The sequence below is a fragment of the Trypanosoma theileri genome, assembly GCF_002087225.1.
Source record: "Trypanosoma theileri isolate Edinburgh chromosome Unknown TM35_Tth_31_V1, whole genome shotgun sequence".
Classification (NCBI taxonomy): domain Eukaryota; phylum Euglenozoa; class Kinetoplastea; order Trypanosomatida; family Trypanosomatidae; genus Trypanosoma; species Trypanosoma theileri.
In genome coordinates this window covers 229767-248383 of record NW_021639873.1, presented here as the reverse complement: position 1 = coordinate 248383, position 18617 = coordinate 229767, and the positions used below count along the sequence as shown (strand labels likewise).

At 39.5% G+C, this 18617-nt stretch overlaps 8 protein-coding genes across 8 annotated transcripts; all 8 read left to right on the top strand.

Moving 5' to 3' along the window:
* Positions 1-458: 458 nt before the first annotated feature.
* TM35_000311950 (serine/threonine protein phosphatase) lies at positions 459-2387 on the top strand (the record flags this gene model as incomplete). Its single annotated transcript, XM_029028676.1, has 1 exon — positions 459-2387. The coding sequence occupies one exon, from the start codon at positions 459-461 to the stop codon at positions 2385-2387; it is 1929 nt and encodes a 642-aa protein (XP_028880075.1).
* A 445-nt stretch (positions 2388-2832) lies between these two features.
* TM35_000311940 (putative Gim5A protein, putative,glycosomal membrane protein) lies at positions 2833-3141 on the top strand (the record flags this gene model as incomplete). Its single annotated transcript, XM_029028675.1, has 1 exon — positions 2833-3141. The coding sequence occupies one exon, from the start codon at positions 2833-2835 to the stop codon at positions 3139-3141; it is 309 nt and encodes a 102-aa protein (XP_028880074.1).
* Positions 3142-4610: 1469 nt separating this feature from the next.
* Positions 4611-4946, top strand: TM35_000311930 (uncharacterized protein; the record flags this gene model as incomplete). The annotated part of the gene is made up of 1 exon (XM_029028674.1): positions 4611-4946. The coding sequence occupies one exon, from the start codon at positions 4611-4613 to the stop codon at positions 4944-4946; it is 336 nt and encodes a 111-aa protein (XP_028880073.1).
* A 769-nt stretch (positions 4947-5715) lies between these two features.
* Positions 5716-7605, top strand: TM35_000311920 (uncharacterized protein; the record flags this gene model as incomplete). Its single annotated transcript, XM_029028673.1, has 1 exon — positions 5716-7605. One exon carries the CDS (start codon positions 5716-5718, stop codon positions 7603-7605), a length of 1890 nt encoding a protein of 629 aa, XP_028880072.1.
* A 354-nt stretch (positions 7606-7959) lies between these two features.
* On the top strand, positions 7960-9234 carry TM35_000311910 (uncharacterized protein; the record flags this gene model as incomplete). Its single annotated transcript, XM_029028672.1, has 1 exon — positions 7960-9234. One exon carries the CDS (start codon positions 7960-7962, stop codon positions 9232-9234), a length of 1275 nt encoding a protein of 424 aa, XP_028880071.1.
* A 317-nt stretch (positions 9235-9551) lies between these two features.
* Positions 9552-12758, top strand: TM35_000311900 (uncharacterized protein; the record flags this gene model as incomplete). Its single annotated transcript, XM_029028671.1, has 1 exon — positions 9552-12758. The coding sequence occupies one exon, from the start codon at positions 9552-9554 to the stop codon at positions 12756-12758; it is 3207 nt and encodes a 1068-aa protein (XP_028880070.1).
* A 784-nt stretch (positions 12759-13542) lies between these two features.
* TM35_000311890 (uncharacterized protein) lies at positions 13543-14688 on the top strand (the record flags this gene model as incomplete). Its single annotated transcript, XM_029028670.1, has 1 exon — positions 13543-14688. One exon carries the CDS (start codon positions 13543-13545, stop codon positions 14686-14688), a length of 1146 nt encoding a protein of 381 aa, XP_028880069.1.
* A 623-nt stretch (positions 14689-15311) lies between these two features.
* Positions 15312-17711, top strand: TM35_000311880 (uncharacterized protein; the record flags this gene model as incomplete). The annotated part of the gene is made up of 1 exon (XM_029028669.1): positions 15312-17711. The coding sequence occupies one exon, from the start codon at positions 15312-15314 to the stop codon at positions 17709-17711; it is 2400 nt and encodes a 799-aa protein (XP_028880068.1).
* Positions 17712-18617: the final 906 nt, after the last annotated feature.

The following is an 18617-nucleotide window of genomic DNA, read 5'->3' as shown; positions in this document are numbered from 1 at the left end:
ATTATTATTATTATTATTATTATTATTATTATTTTATTTTTTTCTTTTACAAGTAATGAGAGATCTTTCTTAGACTCTCTGTGAGTGATTTCGTTTGATTTATAAAAATGATAAGAACAGCATGGATTATTTCAAAAAAAAAAAAAGGTAAGATATTGATTATTTAACTGTGGAAAAAAAAAAAAAAGAGAAATAAAGAAACACTAAAAATCTTATTATATTCCTTTTTTATATATTCCTTGCCATTGCAATATTCGAAGAGGCAAAAATGGACCCATACATTCTCCTTTTCTTTCCATTTCTCTCTCTCTCTGTTTTTTTCTTCTTTTTTTCTTCTTCCTGCCATTTGTGGATTTAAAGAATCCCACCAATAGGGAAAAGAAAACAAAAAGGGAAAAAAAAAGAAACATATCGCCTTTTCTCGACTGCTGAGAAAAAGTCAAATGAAAGAGGAAAGGATGTCTTGCCAAATAGAGGAACTCTCCTCATTGTGCAAGGAGGAACTTGTGCAACGCCTACTTGAGCTACAGAAGGAAAATAGGGATATGCAGAAAGAGATGGATGAGCTTCGGCAGCAATTACAACAAAAAGAACAACAACTAACATTACTTAACAGACGCGTAGATGTGAATAATTCTTCCCCGCATCATCGACAATCATATGAACTAAATCATGGACAACCGTCAGGAACTGAAACTGGAACGGAACATGGACACTATACTGTTTCTTTCTCCGTTATGGTGATTGAGAATGGCACTGCCATCTCCGTTCCTCTCTCATCTGTAATAGACAAGAGTTATATGCGTCCTGATCTTCGTGAGGCGGATACTCCTGTTGTAGCCTCATCCTTCTTACGTGATGACTCCGAGTCATTAGCCCGTCATTCCATAGGAAGTCTTTTCGTAGATCGATCACCTAGCATGAGTACAGAGGAATCCATTGGCACACATGGAGATATGCGTGGACTTAGTATTGCCTCAGCGGCTGCAATAGCAGCTTCAGGTGGAGGCAGACCTTCCATGTCTCTTGATATCACCGCTGGTGATGATGCTAATGAACCTGTACCACAGGATCCCAATGCAACAAACTCTCAATTGACATCTTTACAGCAACAACAACAACAACAACAACAACAACAGTCGTATGGACGGCAGAGGAACAGTCGACATGAACTTCGTCAGTTAAGTCTTGGTCGTCTGTTGAATAGGCGTGCTATGTCATTAGATCCGGATGCCCTCGTTTCGCATCGTACTTTGCAAGCCTTTCATCAACAGATGTTAGATAATGGATCTTCCCTCTCTCCTGTTTCTTCATATGGTAATGCCATATACCATTATATTGTGAAAAATTTTGCGGTACGCAATGGATGCCGTCACAGTCCCTCTGATATTGAAGGTTTTGGTCGTACATTATGTAGTCTTTGTACTGAGGTAAAGTCTATTTTGCAGAGTGAACCACGTCATGGTAGTATGGTATCACCATGCTACGTCTTTGGAGACCTACATGGTAACTTCTGGGACTTGTTTTACTTTCTAGACAATCTTATTTCATTTCAAGATTTACGATATACCCCACATCGATTTCTCTTCCTTGGCGATTATGTAGATCGTGGAGAATTTAGCGTAGAAGTAGTAGCATATCTCTTCGCTATGAAGGTATTAGCACCGGATAAGGTGTTGCTACTACGTGGTAATCACGAGGACACTCTCGTTAGTGGTGATATCTCTAGTTACGGTAGTACCAGCTTCCGTGCACAATGTCGCAATCTATTCGGTCATTCACTAGGCGAAGAATTGTGGCATCGTGCGAGTGAGACATTTGCCTATTTACCACTTACTGCTAATATTGATGGACGTATTTTTTGCACACATGGTGGTATTCCCCGATATCGTGGTGGTGTAGATGATCGATTACAGATATTAAGCCGTGATGACTTTCCTGTTTTTGAGTCTTTCTTTCAAGCTTCCGAGGAGGAGACAGCGCAGCAGCGTATGTGTCGACAGATGGCTATGGATACATGTTGGGCAGATCCAGCAGATGATGAGAGTGTACTTGATAAGTGGGGATTTGGAGCTAATCCGCGTGGATCGGGTATTATTCTATTTGGCTCCGTTGCCGTGGATGACTTTCTTGCTCACTACAACTATGATTATATCTTCCGTGCTCATCAGGAAAAGTCTGATGGGTTGAAGCTTAGCAAAAGTGCTCGGGTATTTACAATATTCAGTACAAGTGCGTATGTTGGTCATGAAAATGGTGCTGGACTTGTACTTGTGGCAGATGGGAAAATACGCTTAATTATTAAGAATGCCGATGAATGCAATGAGGCACCTCCAGCAGCTGATGAAGAGGAAGATGTAGATGATGTGGATGGAGGGAAGTGTTAAAGGAAACACAAATCTTTGATGACGACATTGATGATGGATGGGAAAAAAAGAAAAAAAAAAGCAACGAACAACGAAAGTAGCAGTTTTAGTGGCTGAAGAGGATTATGGTTGTTGTCAGTAGGCGAACTAAAGTTATACATTATTTATTTGTTTCTGCATCTCTGGCTCCTTTTTTTTTTTTTTTTTTTTTTTTTTTNCGCTGATCTTCAACGCACTTTCGCCCAAGACACTGGAGAGCGTCGCGAAGCCGAAGGAAGACGCCGTTGTGTCGCGCCTTGAGCAGATCTCTCACGCGTTCCATATTGTGTTCTGCATCAGCGAACCCCAGGCTGTGCTGGCGGGTCACGGAGTGCTGAAGAAAGAACTGTCACGCCTTGGCGGGATTGCCGTGCTCTGCTGGCTGTACACACTGATTCTCGGCATTGTCCGGCAGGTGTATCTGTTGATGAAGCATAACCCCAACTGCCCCTGCAAGGCCCTCGTACCAGACAGCGCGGCGGGCGAGAAGAAGGTCGTGCCGTACACGCACGAGGAGCTCAAGCGAGCTATTGTGAATCTTGTGAAGATGGGCTGTTTCACTGTGTTTGCACTGTCATGCCTTCCCGAGGGCAAGCCGCAGCTGCTGACTGACGTGAGTGGCCCCCTCGTGCCGCTGCACACGCTCATCAAGACGATTGCACCAAACAAGCTGCACCTGTGCGACAGCGTTCGTGGTATGTTGGCCTTTGTCGCCTCCATGTGTGATTTCTACTGAACCTAGGGGTTCTGCTTTCCACAGACATCCGGATTGTTATTCCGTTTATTGTTCTGTTTGTTTCTATTTATTTCATTTGACTTCGGTCTTTAAAAGGGGTGCCAATAATAATAATAAAGGAAAAAAAAAACGCAATGTGAGGGCAGAGCGTGGGTGAGGTGCATTGGCGCTGGCCATGGTACTAGCAAGGTGTCATAGTCGCCCTGATTGCCTTTGTCCCATCTCTCTGCATATATAGATCTTCTGACTTTCTAATGGAAGCCGGTTGAGTGGGGTGTTTATTTCTATGAAAGGTTAGAGGTTGTATGGAAACAAAACAAGAGAAAACGTTACAGGTTGAGGACGGGTTTATTTTATTTTTGACTCTTTAGGGGCACATGTACGCGATTTTACCCAAAGGTTTCTCAAGTTCTGTTTCCCACATGTTTTTTACAGGCATGTGTGATTTGTGCCTGTGTTTGTGTGTGCTTTGTGCGACTGTGAGGCCACATGAGTTATGGGAGCTGCGTATTTAAACCTGTTTCTCTCTTCACCACCTATTTATTTTTATTGTTATTATTTCATAGGGGTTTCCTTTGTGTTCAAGGGCAAAATAGCCGAGGGAGATGACTCGATGAAATACTTTTAGGAACTTGTGAAAATAATATACATCTGTAATGAGTCTGGTACAGTTAAGGTGGATGGGATGTTCTAGTGTTTCCTTGCGTTTTTGTGATTTGATTAAGCTTGGGTGGGATTCACTCTGGATGAAGTTATTAGAAAGCATTTAGGTTTTTTTTTTCTTTTTGTGCAGAATATTTGCAAGTGTGACTATGGTTCTGTACTCTGTCCCAGAGTGGATTGACCTGGGGAGCTGTTTGTAACGTCACATGGTCCAAAATGTACGTACAAAGTGGTTTTCATTATGATTGATGGGGATTCGGCGTGAAGATGCGAGGCCCGCGCCCCCGATTATTGCAGTTGAACTCCGTTTTGGAGGACGGCGCTTGAGTGCAAGTGTGGTTTGATTGGTCCATAATTGACTGGGTGATGGATTTGCGTACTCCTGGTTGGCCCAATTTTGAGGTCCGGGTTTTGGTTCCACTTCTTTCGGCAATTTGAAGCGTTGGGTGGAAACAGGGTGTACTTGCGGCTTGGTGTGATGCGTTTGCTAGAGATTACTCACAGGTCTTGCAAGAATTCCAACGTAAATGGGCATTACTGGGGCAGAGAGCGGCGGCAGTGAAGCAGCAAAATAGTTCGAGTCGGGCGGCTGCGATGGTAGAGCAATAGGAGCTTCTCCATCAGCGGAGGGTGCGGTTCCAAGGTCAGTGTGGAGCTTTTAAGAAGTACAGGAAAAAGGTGAGTCAGGAATGTGAACGCATGGATCAACATTGAGTGCCCTGCAAGAGGATTTATTGAGGTTGATTGCCGCGCCTAAAGAGGAGGCGCAAGGCATTCACCAAACTCAGTCGAAGAAGACAGATCTGATGGAGGGAATCCATCGTGCGGCGGAGTGCGGGCAACTCACGCACAATTTGTGTGGGGTGGTTTTTGATCACAGGTCTCACACTGTTGCACTCGACAGCAAGTGTACCGCCAATCTGCGGGATACACGTGCTGTGAGGATGTGGACGGTGACGGAATTGGAGGAGCCAGAGTCTCGTTTGCTGTATGCAGCGAGGCAATACTTGCGGTTTGGTTGGCCAATTTTACTTCTTTTTCTTCAAGTCAGTGCGTCGACATGTATCCACCTTAAACCGCGGTTTACTTTCCTTGTTTTCCTTGGCTGGTCTTCTGCGGTGGACCATCGGTTTGGGCCGTAAATAATTACGTACACCCCTCCGCAACAGGAAGCATGCTCTTAAAGAAGAGATCGGGTTTCCACTACTTTCATTACTGACGCCATCGTTGCACGGATGGGGGAATATAATCTTTTTGCGATCAGGGGAGATCAAAATCGCCAGGGGCAATTGGAGGACACCGCACTGCTCTCGTAGTGCTGGCGGAGTCCAGGGCGGTTCGGCTTACCCCGATGGCCTTTTTTGGATGTTTTGCCCCCGCACATACAGGTCTTAGTTGATAATGCATGGTTGACAGGTTCGGCGAAAAAAAAAAAAGGCAGTGCAAGGTTGTACGCTTTCTTGTGGTAATTGAATCGGATTTTGTGGATCTTGGACTCCTGCAGAGTTCAAGCATCGTTTGGGTACGTTCGGTTGCGCGTCAACCCAGTTGATAGTTTGTCGTGAGGTACCGCTTTGTGGTCCAACAACTTGGCTAAGGGAAGCTTAGGGGTCTGGAGAGGAAAGGACCTTGGAATATGCTACTTCGTATGTCCTACCAAGTGAGTAATCCGGTAGAAGAGAAGGCAGTTTTCTTTTTTTTTTTCCACCCGTTATGGTTTATGGCGTTTGGATGGGTAATTGATTTGTGTTGGAATGGGGTCAGTTCTCGTTTGTTTCATTCTTTTTTTGTTGTGCTAGGCTTGACCAAATTAGGAAGCATATTCTCATAAATATTTATATTTACTCATTGTAATTCGAAAAGGGAAAAAAAACTTAAAAGATATAATAGCATAAATAATTTGAAAATATTATGAGGTCGAGCGGTGAGAAAAAAGTTCGTGGACTATCGCTTAAACCTGGACAGCGAAATGTGGAAGTTCACCCTGATCTTCATTTGTCCTCCGTGTTTGATACATTTCCTGAACAACAGGAGAATATTGTTCGTGTATTTGATGAAGAGGGCCGCTTAACAACCCGTGAGATTGGCGTGAAACGTTTTCATTTTGCGCGTCTTTCTATTTTTTACGCATTACGTTCACTATCTTGGGGTGTACTCATTACGTACTCTATTTTGATGTATGTAACGATTCTTTTTCTTTCGTCTGCTTTATATCTTGGTTGGAGTACCATGTGTGGGGCAGGAGAAGGTATGTCATTGACTGAAGCGCTTTATTTTAGTGTTGTGAGTCTTGCCGCTAACGGTGGTTACATTGGCGAACAACCGGATACGATGGTACAACCCGGCCATATTTGTTTTACTGGACGTACAGTGATTGTAATGATGTTATCATATGCGAATATTATATTTGTTGGAATGGTTGCTGCTCTTGTTGTGAGTAAAGCGGAATATAGTGGTAGACTTGGACAGCGTGTTGTATTTAGTGATTTCTGTTCATTAACAGCTGTACCCGGACGACCAGATCGTTGTTGGAGGCTTACATTTCGTATGGCAAATAGTATTGGTGAGAATCCACTGGCGCATGGACGATTGCGTGTGTTTATTATCACTGCTGAACCATTAAAAGACTATAGACTACGACGTAAAGAAATGTCAAGAATGTATTATGGGAAACTCTTAGACAAACATCGTCATCATCATCATTCACAACAAGAAAAAGGAGAAGTTTCAGATCGTGGACGTGGTAATTCCTCCTCTTCCTACTTGACATTAGATCGTCTGCAAGAACTACAATCAACAAAGAAAGGAGCAAATATGAGTTTTGTTTCACAAATGGATCCAGCATTGGCAGCTGCCTTTTCTGAAAAACTCACGAGAGAACAACGTGGTAGACAATCATCCGGAAAACCAAAACACCGTCGACATCAAGGGAAACTATCTTCTCGTAATGTTGATGATAACGCAGAGAATACATCACGAACAAGAGGAAGAGGGACATCCCAACGTGAGGGCGAGACATCTGCAGAGGCAACAATGGTTCAGATTGGAGAAATCCCACAAAGAGAATCCGAATCTGAACATGATGTAACTAATAAAGGAACGAAAGAAGTTGAAAAACAACAACGTAAACAACGGGTTCGCATCTCCGCCGCCCCCGACACGGTTGTGCAATCACATGATCCACCCAGTGGTGGAAATCCCTCCTCCTCTTCTTCTTCCGATACTTCAACTGTTTCTATCAAGACAAACCCAAGTGAAGGTAGTCGTCTGGCAGCAGAAAAAGCGGCTGCAGCGAACAGTGGTGATGCGGATGATTTTGAACGTGTATGTATTCGTGTAGAAGAAGTGCGATGGACATGTTCAGAGGAAAGATACTTGGAAGCTCGAGAGGGACAACTCTCACTATGGTTTCCAGTAAATATCACCCACACCATTGATCGACAAAGCCCCTTATATCGCTATATAGAAGGTAATAGAGAGGAGAATCCATTCATGTCTTCTACACCCTTAACGAGTCCAAGAGGAGGAAAGACATTAGCAGGGAAAAAAGGAGATTCCATGCGTTCTTTTCAATTAGTGGCTACATTTGATGCTACTGAAATGGAGAGTGGTGCTACTATTACAGCAAAGCGTACGTACACTATGAGTGACATTGTTGCGCATTATCGTTTCTCCAACAAGATGGTACGTATGAAACCTGATAGTAATGAGGTACGAATTGATTATCACTACTTTAATGAGATGCTTCCTATTACGGCAGTTGAGTCTTCAACCACAGAAAGTGATGCATCTCATGATTAAATTAAAAAAGGGATAAAAGGAATGATTATTATGTTTCTTTTCTTAATTTGTTTTTTGTTTTTTCTTTAGTTAGTTAGTGTCTGTTCTCATTTCTTGATGGCCGCAATTGTCGTACGTATATTTGTTTTTTTTTTCCCCATTTTGGTACATTGTTGTTGTTGTTGTTGTTGTTTTTGCTTGATTTCATTTTGTTGGGGATTAACTATGTGTGACTCCTTATTTAGACAACTTTTTCTTTTTGTTTTGTGTTTATTTGTATTCAAGGAATAACCAAAAATAAAAATAATAATAATAATAATAAGAAGAAGAAGAGAAAAATAAAAATAAAAAGAAGAAAGTCAATTTTGTTAGGCAATGGAAAAGTATAGAAAATACGCTGATGCCGCTACTGGTATTAATCCTTTTGTGCTATTGCAAACCCCAACCACACTTTCTGTAGTGGTTGCCGCATTACTCTTCCCATTTCGACTCACAGTGGCGTTTTTAATTTCTTTGCTGTTACTTCTCTTGGATGTATTGGTATATATCTTTTTTATTATACCCGGTTTATCGTTTCTGTCATTGCTTTTATTTGCACCTTGTCAACGACTGTTATTACGTTCACTTTTATTGGCGCTTGGTAATATTTCTGTTGTGCGAGAAATACCAAGAATTGGTGGAGTATCATCATCATTATCATTATCATTATCATCATCTGTAGGGATGAATAAGAATTTAAGACTAAAGGCTGGTGATGTTGTGATTGCTAATATGCAATCTGTGTGGGATATGTGTGTACTGGAGTTGAGTTTACAACTTCCACTCTCTATAGTCGCCTTTTACATTGGGAATGCCGCAGATGAAGGAAGAAGAAGGAGAAGAGGAGGAGGAGATGATAAGAAAGAAAGTGATGAGAGTGTATTGAAGGCATTGGAACCATCGCCACTGCAACGTTGGCGTGTTTGGTGGCATATTTACAATACAGGTTCTCTGGAATTCTTAAAGGCTGCCGTAGATGGAAATGAAAATAATAATAATAATAATAATAATAATAATAAATGTATATTGGATGTTTATAAACTTCAACAAGAGCGGTGTTTGCGTCTTGGTGTGCCTCTTGTCCTCTTTGTGGAAGGGAGTTGTACAAATGGTAGAGGAATGCTACATATCCCATCACTCAATGTAATAACTTCCTCAACATTATCATCATCATCATCATCAACTAATAATAATAATAATAATAATAATAATAATAATAATAATAATAATAGTTGTTTGTTTGTATCTGCGATAGATTATGATACTACATCCCTGCATACCGTACTACGTCCACGTCATGTACTCTCTTGTCTCTTTACAATGAGTGCATCTCTGCATGGAAGTCGTGATCCTGCTTGGTATAGTCCACAGTTTCCAACCGCAACTGTACGTCTGGCCGCATTAACAGATATTTCTACAATATCAACAACAATAATAAGAGAAAGAGAAAGAGAAGGAGAAAAGAAAGGAACAGTCATGTTGGTAGATGGGATGAAAGTGTGTCAGGCGTTGTGTGCCGCATCACGGTCTAGACGAGTGTTGAATGTTGGACTTTTGGAGAAATGTGGATATGTAGAAACGTACATGCGACAGATAAATAATGAAAAATAATCTTGTAAGAGGATTAAAAAAGAAAAAGAAAAAGAAAAAAAAAGTGGGGACTAACATGTAAAGAGCGAGGAATTTTTTCTTTTTTTCTTTTTTTTTATTAGTTAGTTTGTTTGTTGCTATGATTACCCTTGTTTCTCTCTGCGTATATATATATATATATACAAGTGTATCTATGTATCTATCAATGTACATCTGTTCAAATATATATATATATATATATATATATCGTACACGTGATATTTCTTCCTTCTCTTTTTCTTTTTCTTTTTTTCTTTTTCTATATTAATTTCATTTTTAAGTGTTGTAAAGCTGTGTAGATGTTTGATGAGCATCAACGGCAGCTTCCATGGTGGAAACTCATCGTATTAGATGATGCCTACCGTGAACGCATAACAAAACTCACAACTGAACGTTATCGTGAGGAGATGTATACATTGCAAAACTTCCCAGAGAGACTTGCACCTGCGGCGTGGGATGATGGAACGCCTATATTTTCATCCTCACAGTATATTTCTCTGGAAGATGATGATATTCCATGGGCCACCAAACATCCAAATTCTCTTATTAAAGTTTCTGCCTTTCGTACATTACGTACAACAGCTATTTGTACCACTTTAGTTTCTGGTAAAAATGAGGAAGAGGAAGCGGAGCAAATCCTTCATAAAGTTCGACAGCTTTATGATGATGAGAAGCCAAATAATCGTCTCTATGGTTTATCCTATATATGGAATAGACAACTCCCACCAGAAGGATATATTCGACTTTGGCCTAATCCAGCAAAGGCCATGTGGCCATCTATATTAGACTCAGAAGAGACCGTCACTCGCAATGATGTGAATGGCACCATCGCCGCAGCCACAAGGGGAGAAGGAAATGTTACCATTCCACGTGATATGAATCCCGCATGTTTAAAAGATCCACTATGTGTACAGGTATTTCGAAAAAGTATACCAAATAATAGTAATAGTAATAATAATAATAATAATAGAGAAGTTCAAGGAAAGTACCTTGGAGCATGGCGACAGAGTTTACTTTTTATTCGTTATAAAGTTGTTTGTTGGGCCCTACATGAAGAGGAGCGAAGACGTACGAGTGGAGTTGTGGGTCGTCCAGTATTAGCATCCGATAAAGCCCATGCGGATATGGCTTCTACTTCTATCACTTCTACTATTAATACTAATACTAATAATAATAATACTAATAATGCTAATAATGCTACTACTACTACTACTACTACTACTACTACTACTACTAATTCTAATAATAATACTTCAGTCCATCATGATGCGATTCTTAAGCATGTACCCAAATTCTCACTTCCATTATTGCAATTACAACGTGATAATGCCATCACAAAATTTAGTTCACGAACATGTCGTGTTCAACTTAGTAGTATTATGCCCCCAGTAACATGGGAAGGTATTACACCTTCTCCATCTTCACAGCAATCAGATCGTTCTTATCAGAATTGGAATTTACTACATCGTAATTCCACACTCACTCGTCAAGCTGTACGGGATGTATTTAATTTACTTCCAAAAAATGAAGAAGGATTACTTACCAAAACAACATATGTGGAATTTGTACTTAATTTATTAAATCTCTTTTTCCCTACACGATATGCCGCAACTAGTATTGACATAGCAGAGGAAGAATGGGTATACCGTGGAACGACGGAATTGGTAAACTTTGAAACTTTCTTTGAGCGATTTTTTACATTTCCATTTATTTTTCTCCGTGATTTAAATACCGTTTCTGTACAGGAGTATGTAGAAGTTTGGTGTTTAATCCGAGTATGTCTATTAGAAGATAGTGAGAGTATTCTAACAAGTGCTCAACATCATTCAAGAGTGAGTTCATCCGATACAACTTCCCAAACAACACAAACTTCCTTAACGAGACGACCGATCTTTAGTGCCTCTCTTCGTTGTTGTAGTCGTCGAGGAAAAAGAGGTTCGGGTTTCTTACAAGCCACTTTACAATGTGTACAGAAATTACGAGATACATTTGTTCAAGCTCCACCACCGCTTATTTCTGAGATTAGTGGTATTTCACATGCGGAGATTATTCGTTTAGGGATGAAAAACTTTAAGAATACGGATAATTATTTACTTTATAATGCTATGCGGAAAGTGGAAATGGAATCTGCGGAAACCCTCCGTTTTGTCCCACCCTCCCATTTATTTCCCATTATTTATAAAAAAGGACAACAATTACTTCTACAAGAAGAAAATACGAAACTTCGAGATCAATTAGAGACATCCTTTGGAACTCACATATGGAATAATAAAGATTCCTCTTTATATACAGAAACAAATGGAAGATCATCACCTACCTTTGATTCCTTACAGGCTGTTGCTAAAGCTGCTGTCGCATTGGTAGAAGCTCAAACAAAAGCAAATGAAAGTATGAATGAACGATTAGAAGCATTGGAGCGAATTGAAAAAGAACAACGACATAAACGATTGATTGAAAGTTCTATGCTTTATCAAGAGAAACGTTTAAAGAGGCATAAAGAACATGCAATGATATTAACACAACTTGCTAGAAGCCATAGTTCTTGGGAGTTTTACCAACGAGAAGTATATGAATTACCACGAGAAACAAAAGATGAAGAAGATGCTTTAATTGCTTTTATACAAGATGTTCCTGATGATTTCTTTGATGATAGATATCCTTTACGTGTACGATATGGTGTACATGTGGCTCGACTTCGTGCTCTTGCGGAACGTTCACGTGGAATGAAAGATCTTCAATTAACCGCCAGTAGCACTAATAATAATAATAATAATAATAATAATAATAATAATAATAATAATAATAGTAATAATAATACTAATAATACCACGATGGATAATACAATGAGTAGATCTTCTCCAGATCGCAATACTGTATCTGTGCCTTTACCCAATCCCACTGCATTAGTCTCACCCGATGATGATTACATGACTCTTTTATCTGTTGGTGGAGTGGATCTTTTCTCTTCCCGTGGACCTTTACCGGGTGTGAGTAGTCCAGGACCATCCCGATCACGATTAGCCCATCGTGGGCCTTCACCCGTCTCTAGTCATTTCAATTCCTCTGTACGAACCCGTACAAACACAAACAACACAACCCCAACAACATTCACAATAATAGGAGGAGGAGAAAGAGGAATAGGAGGATCATCATCATCAGCAGCAGCAGCAGCAGCGGCGGCAGTCCCTTCACTTCTTTCATCTTTTAAGAATTCTTTACCCTCTATATCTTCCTCACGCCTTCAAGGGCGATGTTCACCTTCTACACGCTCAACGGCAGGGATAAGGGATCATAATGGTGTAATGGATGTGAGTGAAGAGGAAAGGGAGGAATTAAATACCAAACGATCTCTGGAACTTCGCATGCAAGTGAAAAGAGATATGGATCTTCGTTACCGTAAGATGTTACGAACAATGCCACGTCGTCTTCATCCACTTATTATTGGAACAGGAAGAAAAAGTAAAAAACATATTCCGACTGTTGATACTCCTGCTACTGCGAGATAGTATGGGAGTCGTAAATAATAAGGTTGATGTTGATGATAGAAATAGGATCAATCCTCTTTTTTATTATTTTTATTATTATTATTATTATTATTATTATTATTATTAGCGCAATAAAGTGATGTAGTGGGAAAGAAGAGAATCTACGATATCGATATTGATATCAAAACTCTTGAGTGTCTCTCGCTTGTGCGATGCACTCATTATGTACAGTGTGTTTCTTTTTTTTTTTTTTCTTTTTCATTATTGTTCTTTAATAAGAGCAAACAAAAAGGAAAAAAAAAAGAAGTCAATTTGCATTTTTTTTTTAAAATTCAATGGATGTCTTTTTTCTACTTCCCTCTCTCATATTAACCTTCTTACTTTTTTATACTCATGTGGAATTTCTTACTTCTCTTACTGGAGAAGAAAAAAGTATAAGAAAATGCTCTCTGTTTATACTATCATTTATACTTCTTTTGGACTCTAATTGTTTATATATATATTCTTCTATATGTATTCATCTCTTTTCTTCTCTCTCTTTTTTTTTTTTTTTTATTATTCTTTGCTTCCTTCTTCAAGGCACTTACTACAGTGGCTGTCTTTTCTCTTTCCTCTGTTTTAAAGCAAAGGAAAATATATATATTTTTTTAGCGATACATCTAGTTTTTAGTGATATTTGGTTTTATTTATTTGTTTATTTTTTCTCTGTATATATATCTACCAGTATCTGAAATAAACACTGGAACTCTCCTGCCGTTTTTTTTTTTTTGTTTTTGTTTTTGGTTTTTACGATAAAGGTTTCTAAATGACTGTTGGTGGTAATGTCTTAACTCCATCATCTTCTAATGTTCCCACTATTCAATTGAGTTCTCGCCTGATTGTTGGACTGCGACTGCATGGCACTATTGCGGCTTTACATCCACGTATTCCCGGGCAAATAAAGTGCCGTCCATTTCTCCGATATTTTGCGGAAACCCTTAGACGTTTACATTGTGATGTCACACTTTTCATTCCCCCTACACTTGCTAGTGCGGCTATTCCTACGAATATTACCAATAATACTACTACTACTAATAATAGTAATAGTAATACTACTAGTGGATGGCAAATCACACAATTAAACCATCATGAGTTCCCGTGTCTCTACAGAATTGTGGAGGATCCCACTTCTGGTATACGGAATGGGAATGCGGGCTCGCGAGGACGTCAGCAGAATTCGGCAGCCCGTGTGAATTTTCAGGATTATCTTTCTCGTATTGCAGCAGATATGCAAACTTCTTCTAATCGTATTTTGTTTATAGACTCGGAAATTAATTATAGATTTTCACCCGTGCAAACACTCGTGCTGGAAACCTTTCAACCTTATCAAATACGAGAGAAACTATCAAGAGATTCCAGACATCAACGCAACACCATGGCAGGAGATATCACTACTCTAGCAGAAGATCAAATGCGTGTGAGTCAACGACATTCAGATATATTAGAAGCGGAATATGCATGGACACAAGGCGATCGTCATAATAATAATAATAATAAAAGGGGAAGAAGAGGAAGTTTAACAGAGAATCCTTGTACCCCTTTTTCTTCAGAGATGTGTCCATCATTATATAAAGAAGGTCATCATTATAGTAATAGTAATAGTAGTGGTGGGGATCCTTCAAGTGATGTTCGTGCGGCGGCGCTTGCGATTAAACGTGAGGATTACACACTTGTGGCTCTTGCTGGAATGTTGGTAGAATTGGCAGCCGCAGATGTGGCAGTGGCGGATTATTTACGTGTGGAGCCGCTTGTAGAGAAACTCTCTGTTCCTTTTCACGGGGATGTGAATTATCTTCCGGTGGAGAATTGTGAAGATATGGAGCAGTGGGATTGGGAGACAGTGGAGGTGCGGGAGGCACCGCTGGTCCCAGACGTGGAGGAGCGGGAGGAACATCGAAATATGTTTAAGTGATGTTTATTTATTTAGTTATTTTATTTTATTTCTTATTTATTTGTTATCTCTATTTATATATATGTATCTGTACATATATAGATATCTGTGTGTGTGTGTAATTCCTTGATTTTACGTATTTGTTGTGTTTTCTTGTTTATTTGTCCATTGGGGACGATATCTATTTGACCATCTTCTTCACATATTTAATTTCATCATCTTTTTTTATTTATTTATTTATTAAATTTATTTATTTATTATTTATGGAGTTCCTACTTTGAATGTGGTTAACTGCAGTTATTCATTCTCTCTCTTTCTCTTTCTCTCTTTTTTTTTTCTTATTTTTTAATTGAATTGGTTTATTAACAGTAGAAATAGCAATATAACCTACCGCGGATATCTCTCTTTTTGTTTGTTTGTTTGTTTCACTGAACGTGTATAGAAAGAAGAAGAAGAAAAGAAAAATAAACAGAATACAAACAGAGGAAAAAGCAAGAAAAAAAAAAAACAGAAAAAGAAAGAACAGTAAGAAAAAAGAAAAGTAGAAAAGAAAAAAAAAATAAAATAAAGAAAAGAAAAGAAAATCATCATCATCATCATCATCAACTACTTCTACAAAAAGAAAGAAAGAGAGATAAGAAGTGATGAGTGCATCGTTAGCTACACTCGCAAACGTTCTTTCTTCTGAATGCACATATTACGCTGGAGATCCGGAGATATTAAAGAATGAACGTTATGCCGATCGCATTACGAAACTCCTCCAATCCGAAAATGCCGATCTTCTCACTGCCCGTGTGGCCATTCACGCCCAACTGCGGGATGCCTTCAAGGATGATAGTGTACAAAAGATGTTAAAGCCCTATCTTCGTGAAGGGGAATCTTTCCAAACACTCATTGATGATGCGAAGAGTCGTGCTAAATTCTTTTCACGCAAACAACAGGAATTACAAGCGGAGGTGATGGCCAGTAAAGAACAGATTGCCTTACGAGAGGCGCATCGTGAATTGGCGGCATGGGAAAAAGAAAATGCCGTTTTATTAAGACATCAAATGTTTATGTCTTATAAACCATCCATGACTTTATTACTGGAGAGTGCGGCAACCATTGCACTTTACCGTCAATATACATTACTGGAAGAGGGAGATTACACCAGTGAAAGCAGCAGTGGTGAGGTGCCGGCACAACTGCAAAAGATGGGAGGAAAACCACTCTTTACCACACAAGCCCCAAGTAGATCTTTTGAAGTGGATGAACACACCAAAATGTATTCTCAACAAGTATTACAGAATAAACGTGTGGAGTATGAAGAGAAACGGGCATTGGTTACCAAACGTCGTAAAGCTTTGGAGGAGTGTCCATCACTCTTACGTTTACAAGAGTTTATTAATACACGTAATGAAATTCTACGCCGATTTGGTATTGATCGCCTTGTTTCCTTACGTGTTCGTAAAGATAAGGCATTGTCTGAACCCTTTGAAGGAGGTGAGGATGCTTCTGTTTCTGGTTTACCGGCAAATAACGAAATTATGAAAAGTCGCCGTGTGGCTCAATATTCACTTCCTAAGATTGTGGAACAATGCCATAAGAATTATGTAAGTATTCTCGCCACAGAAGATTGGGATGCTTTGTTAAAGAATACAAATCTTACAAACCGTGAAGCTATGCAGGCATTAAAACCATTAAAGGATTTAGAAACATTTCGTTACTGGTTCCTTGCAAGTATTACCGCAGATGCCCCACAAATTGGACCTAATAAATTGGTAGGAAAGAATGTAACAACAGCGGAAGAATATAAGAAACTTTGGCAACCACAAAAGAGTAATTATATTCCTTCACTTAATACAGCTCATCGATTGAATTTTGTTAAAAATGTTGCCGAACCTCGTGGATTTCCACACATTGTTGTTTTATCTCCAGTCAAGTATACACATATGCAAAATAATGATCCCAATACAATTGTAAAGGGAGAATTGGATATGATGGTGTATGATAATACGAATGAAAAGGTACTTTTAATGGTGGTGGATTCTCATGATGATCGTCGTCCTCGTGGGGCTTTCCTGCATGGACAAGAAGAACGTTATCGTTTTGCCGCCGTTATTCGCACAGCCATTGCAAATGATAATGAACTTCACAACTTTCAATGTCAAGGAACTGTGGCGGAGTATTTCTTTGATCCTGAATTTGGGGCAGAGGAGAATTACTACTGTATTATGGCCCCTTCTAAGATTTCTCAAAAGGTGGGTACAACCATTGATGTTCCTGTAAAGGCCCTTCGTCCTTTTACTTCCTGTCCTCCACGTTATTTCTTATTGGGATCCAATTGGGGTGTTTCCTCTGGACATGCAAAGAACCCATATGCCACTTCTTTCACACATGCGGAATTAAATGAAGAGGCCATGGTTTTACAGCAATTTATTGCGGATGGGTTTGTGCAGAAACAAATCATGCCACATCTCCTCACACGAAAAGAGGGATTGGAGTTAATGGAAAAGGAAAAACAACAACGTCTGCGGGAACAGCGGGAGGCGGCGGCCTCTGCACGACAAAACGCCTCTCCCTCATCCGCACGGGCGTACCGCTCGTTAACACAATCCCCACGCGAGACCAGCCGCACACCCCGACAGGCGGCAAACAATATGAATATGAATACAATGAGCGACACCCTCACCGCGGCGGCGATGGAGGAGGAAGATGATGGCATTCTCCCAGAGGAGGAGGACCCACTCGCCCCAATGGTGCCAGAGGATGTCCTGCGCCCCGTGCGGGATGTGTTGATGAATAAAAGATTCCTCCAACCCGGATTTCTGCAGCGGCGATCGAAGGATATGTATGTGAAGCAACTCCCCGCCGTGAGGGATGGGCATCTCCGCACACCACTGGTGGTCTTTCAGGAGTTGATGCGATCCAAGTTTGGGGAGGAGGAGGCACCATCCAGTCAGCCGCAGAGTGCGAGAGGACGACTGGCGAACAGCAACAGTGGAAGTATGAAGTTCAGTCCAAGAAATCAAACACGAGGACCAGCAAATGTTTCTTGGTTTTAGGGATTAATGTATTGTTTTTTTTTTTTTTTTCCTCTCACTAAATAATTCCTTCATTCATTCATTCCTATATATATATATAGTTACTCTTATGCCTTAACAGGCATGTTTGTTTCCTTTTTTAGGGGGTGGTGGGGGTGAGAAGGTAAAAGTGAAATTGGTAGACTATCAAGAGGCAAAGAAAAGAAAAAATTTAAGAAAAAAGAAAAGGATGATGAGAAAAGCAAAAAGAAAAAGGGAAAAGAAGAAAGAAAAAAAAATAAAAGTATAATTAAAGTGGAGCAATATATATATATATATATGTATGTATGTATGTATGTATGTATGTGAGTGTACAGGCGTTCATAGTTTTTCCCCTTGTTGTTCTTGCTAATGCTGATGATGATTATTATTATTTGGTAGTTCTTTGTTTGTTTGTTTTTTTATTATTATTGTTGTTTTTTTTTTTTTTTTACTTGTTCTTCTTTTCAATTGCATATATCGCGCCGGTGATTACATTACTACACGCAACTCCCTTTTTATTAACACCATGTGTTATTGTTTTTTCTTGGATTTGCCCCCTTTTTTTTTTGTTTCTTTCTTTTTTTTTTTATTATTATTATTATGTCATTTGCCCTTCATCGTTTTTTTTTTTTTTTTGTCTTTGACGTGGTGTAAGTTTCTTTTCTTCTTTTATTTTTACTTAAAAAAAAAAAAGAGAGAATTGATCCAATCAGAGATTTCTCTTCTCTGCATTCGTACAGTGATTTGGATATATCAAAAATTAATCCACATTTCATTTGTACACATATCTACGGGGGGTATTTTTATGTGTGGAATGAACAGAATTGAGTGGGAGGGTGTGTGGAACTCACCTTTTTTCTCAAAAAAATCATAGTAAAAAGGAAAGTGAAAACAAGAGAGAGAAAA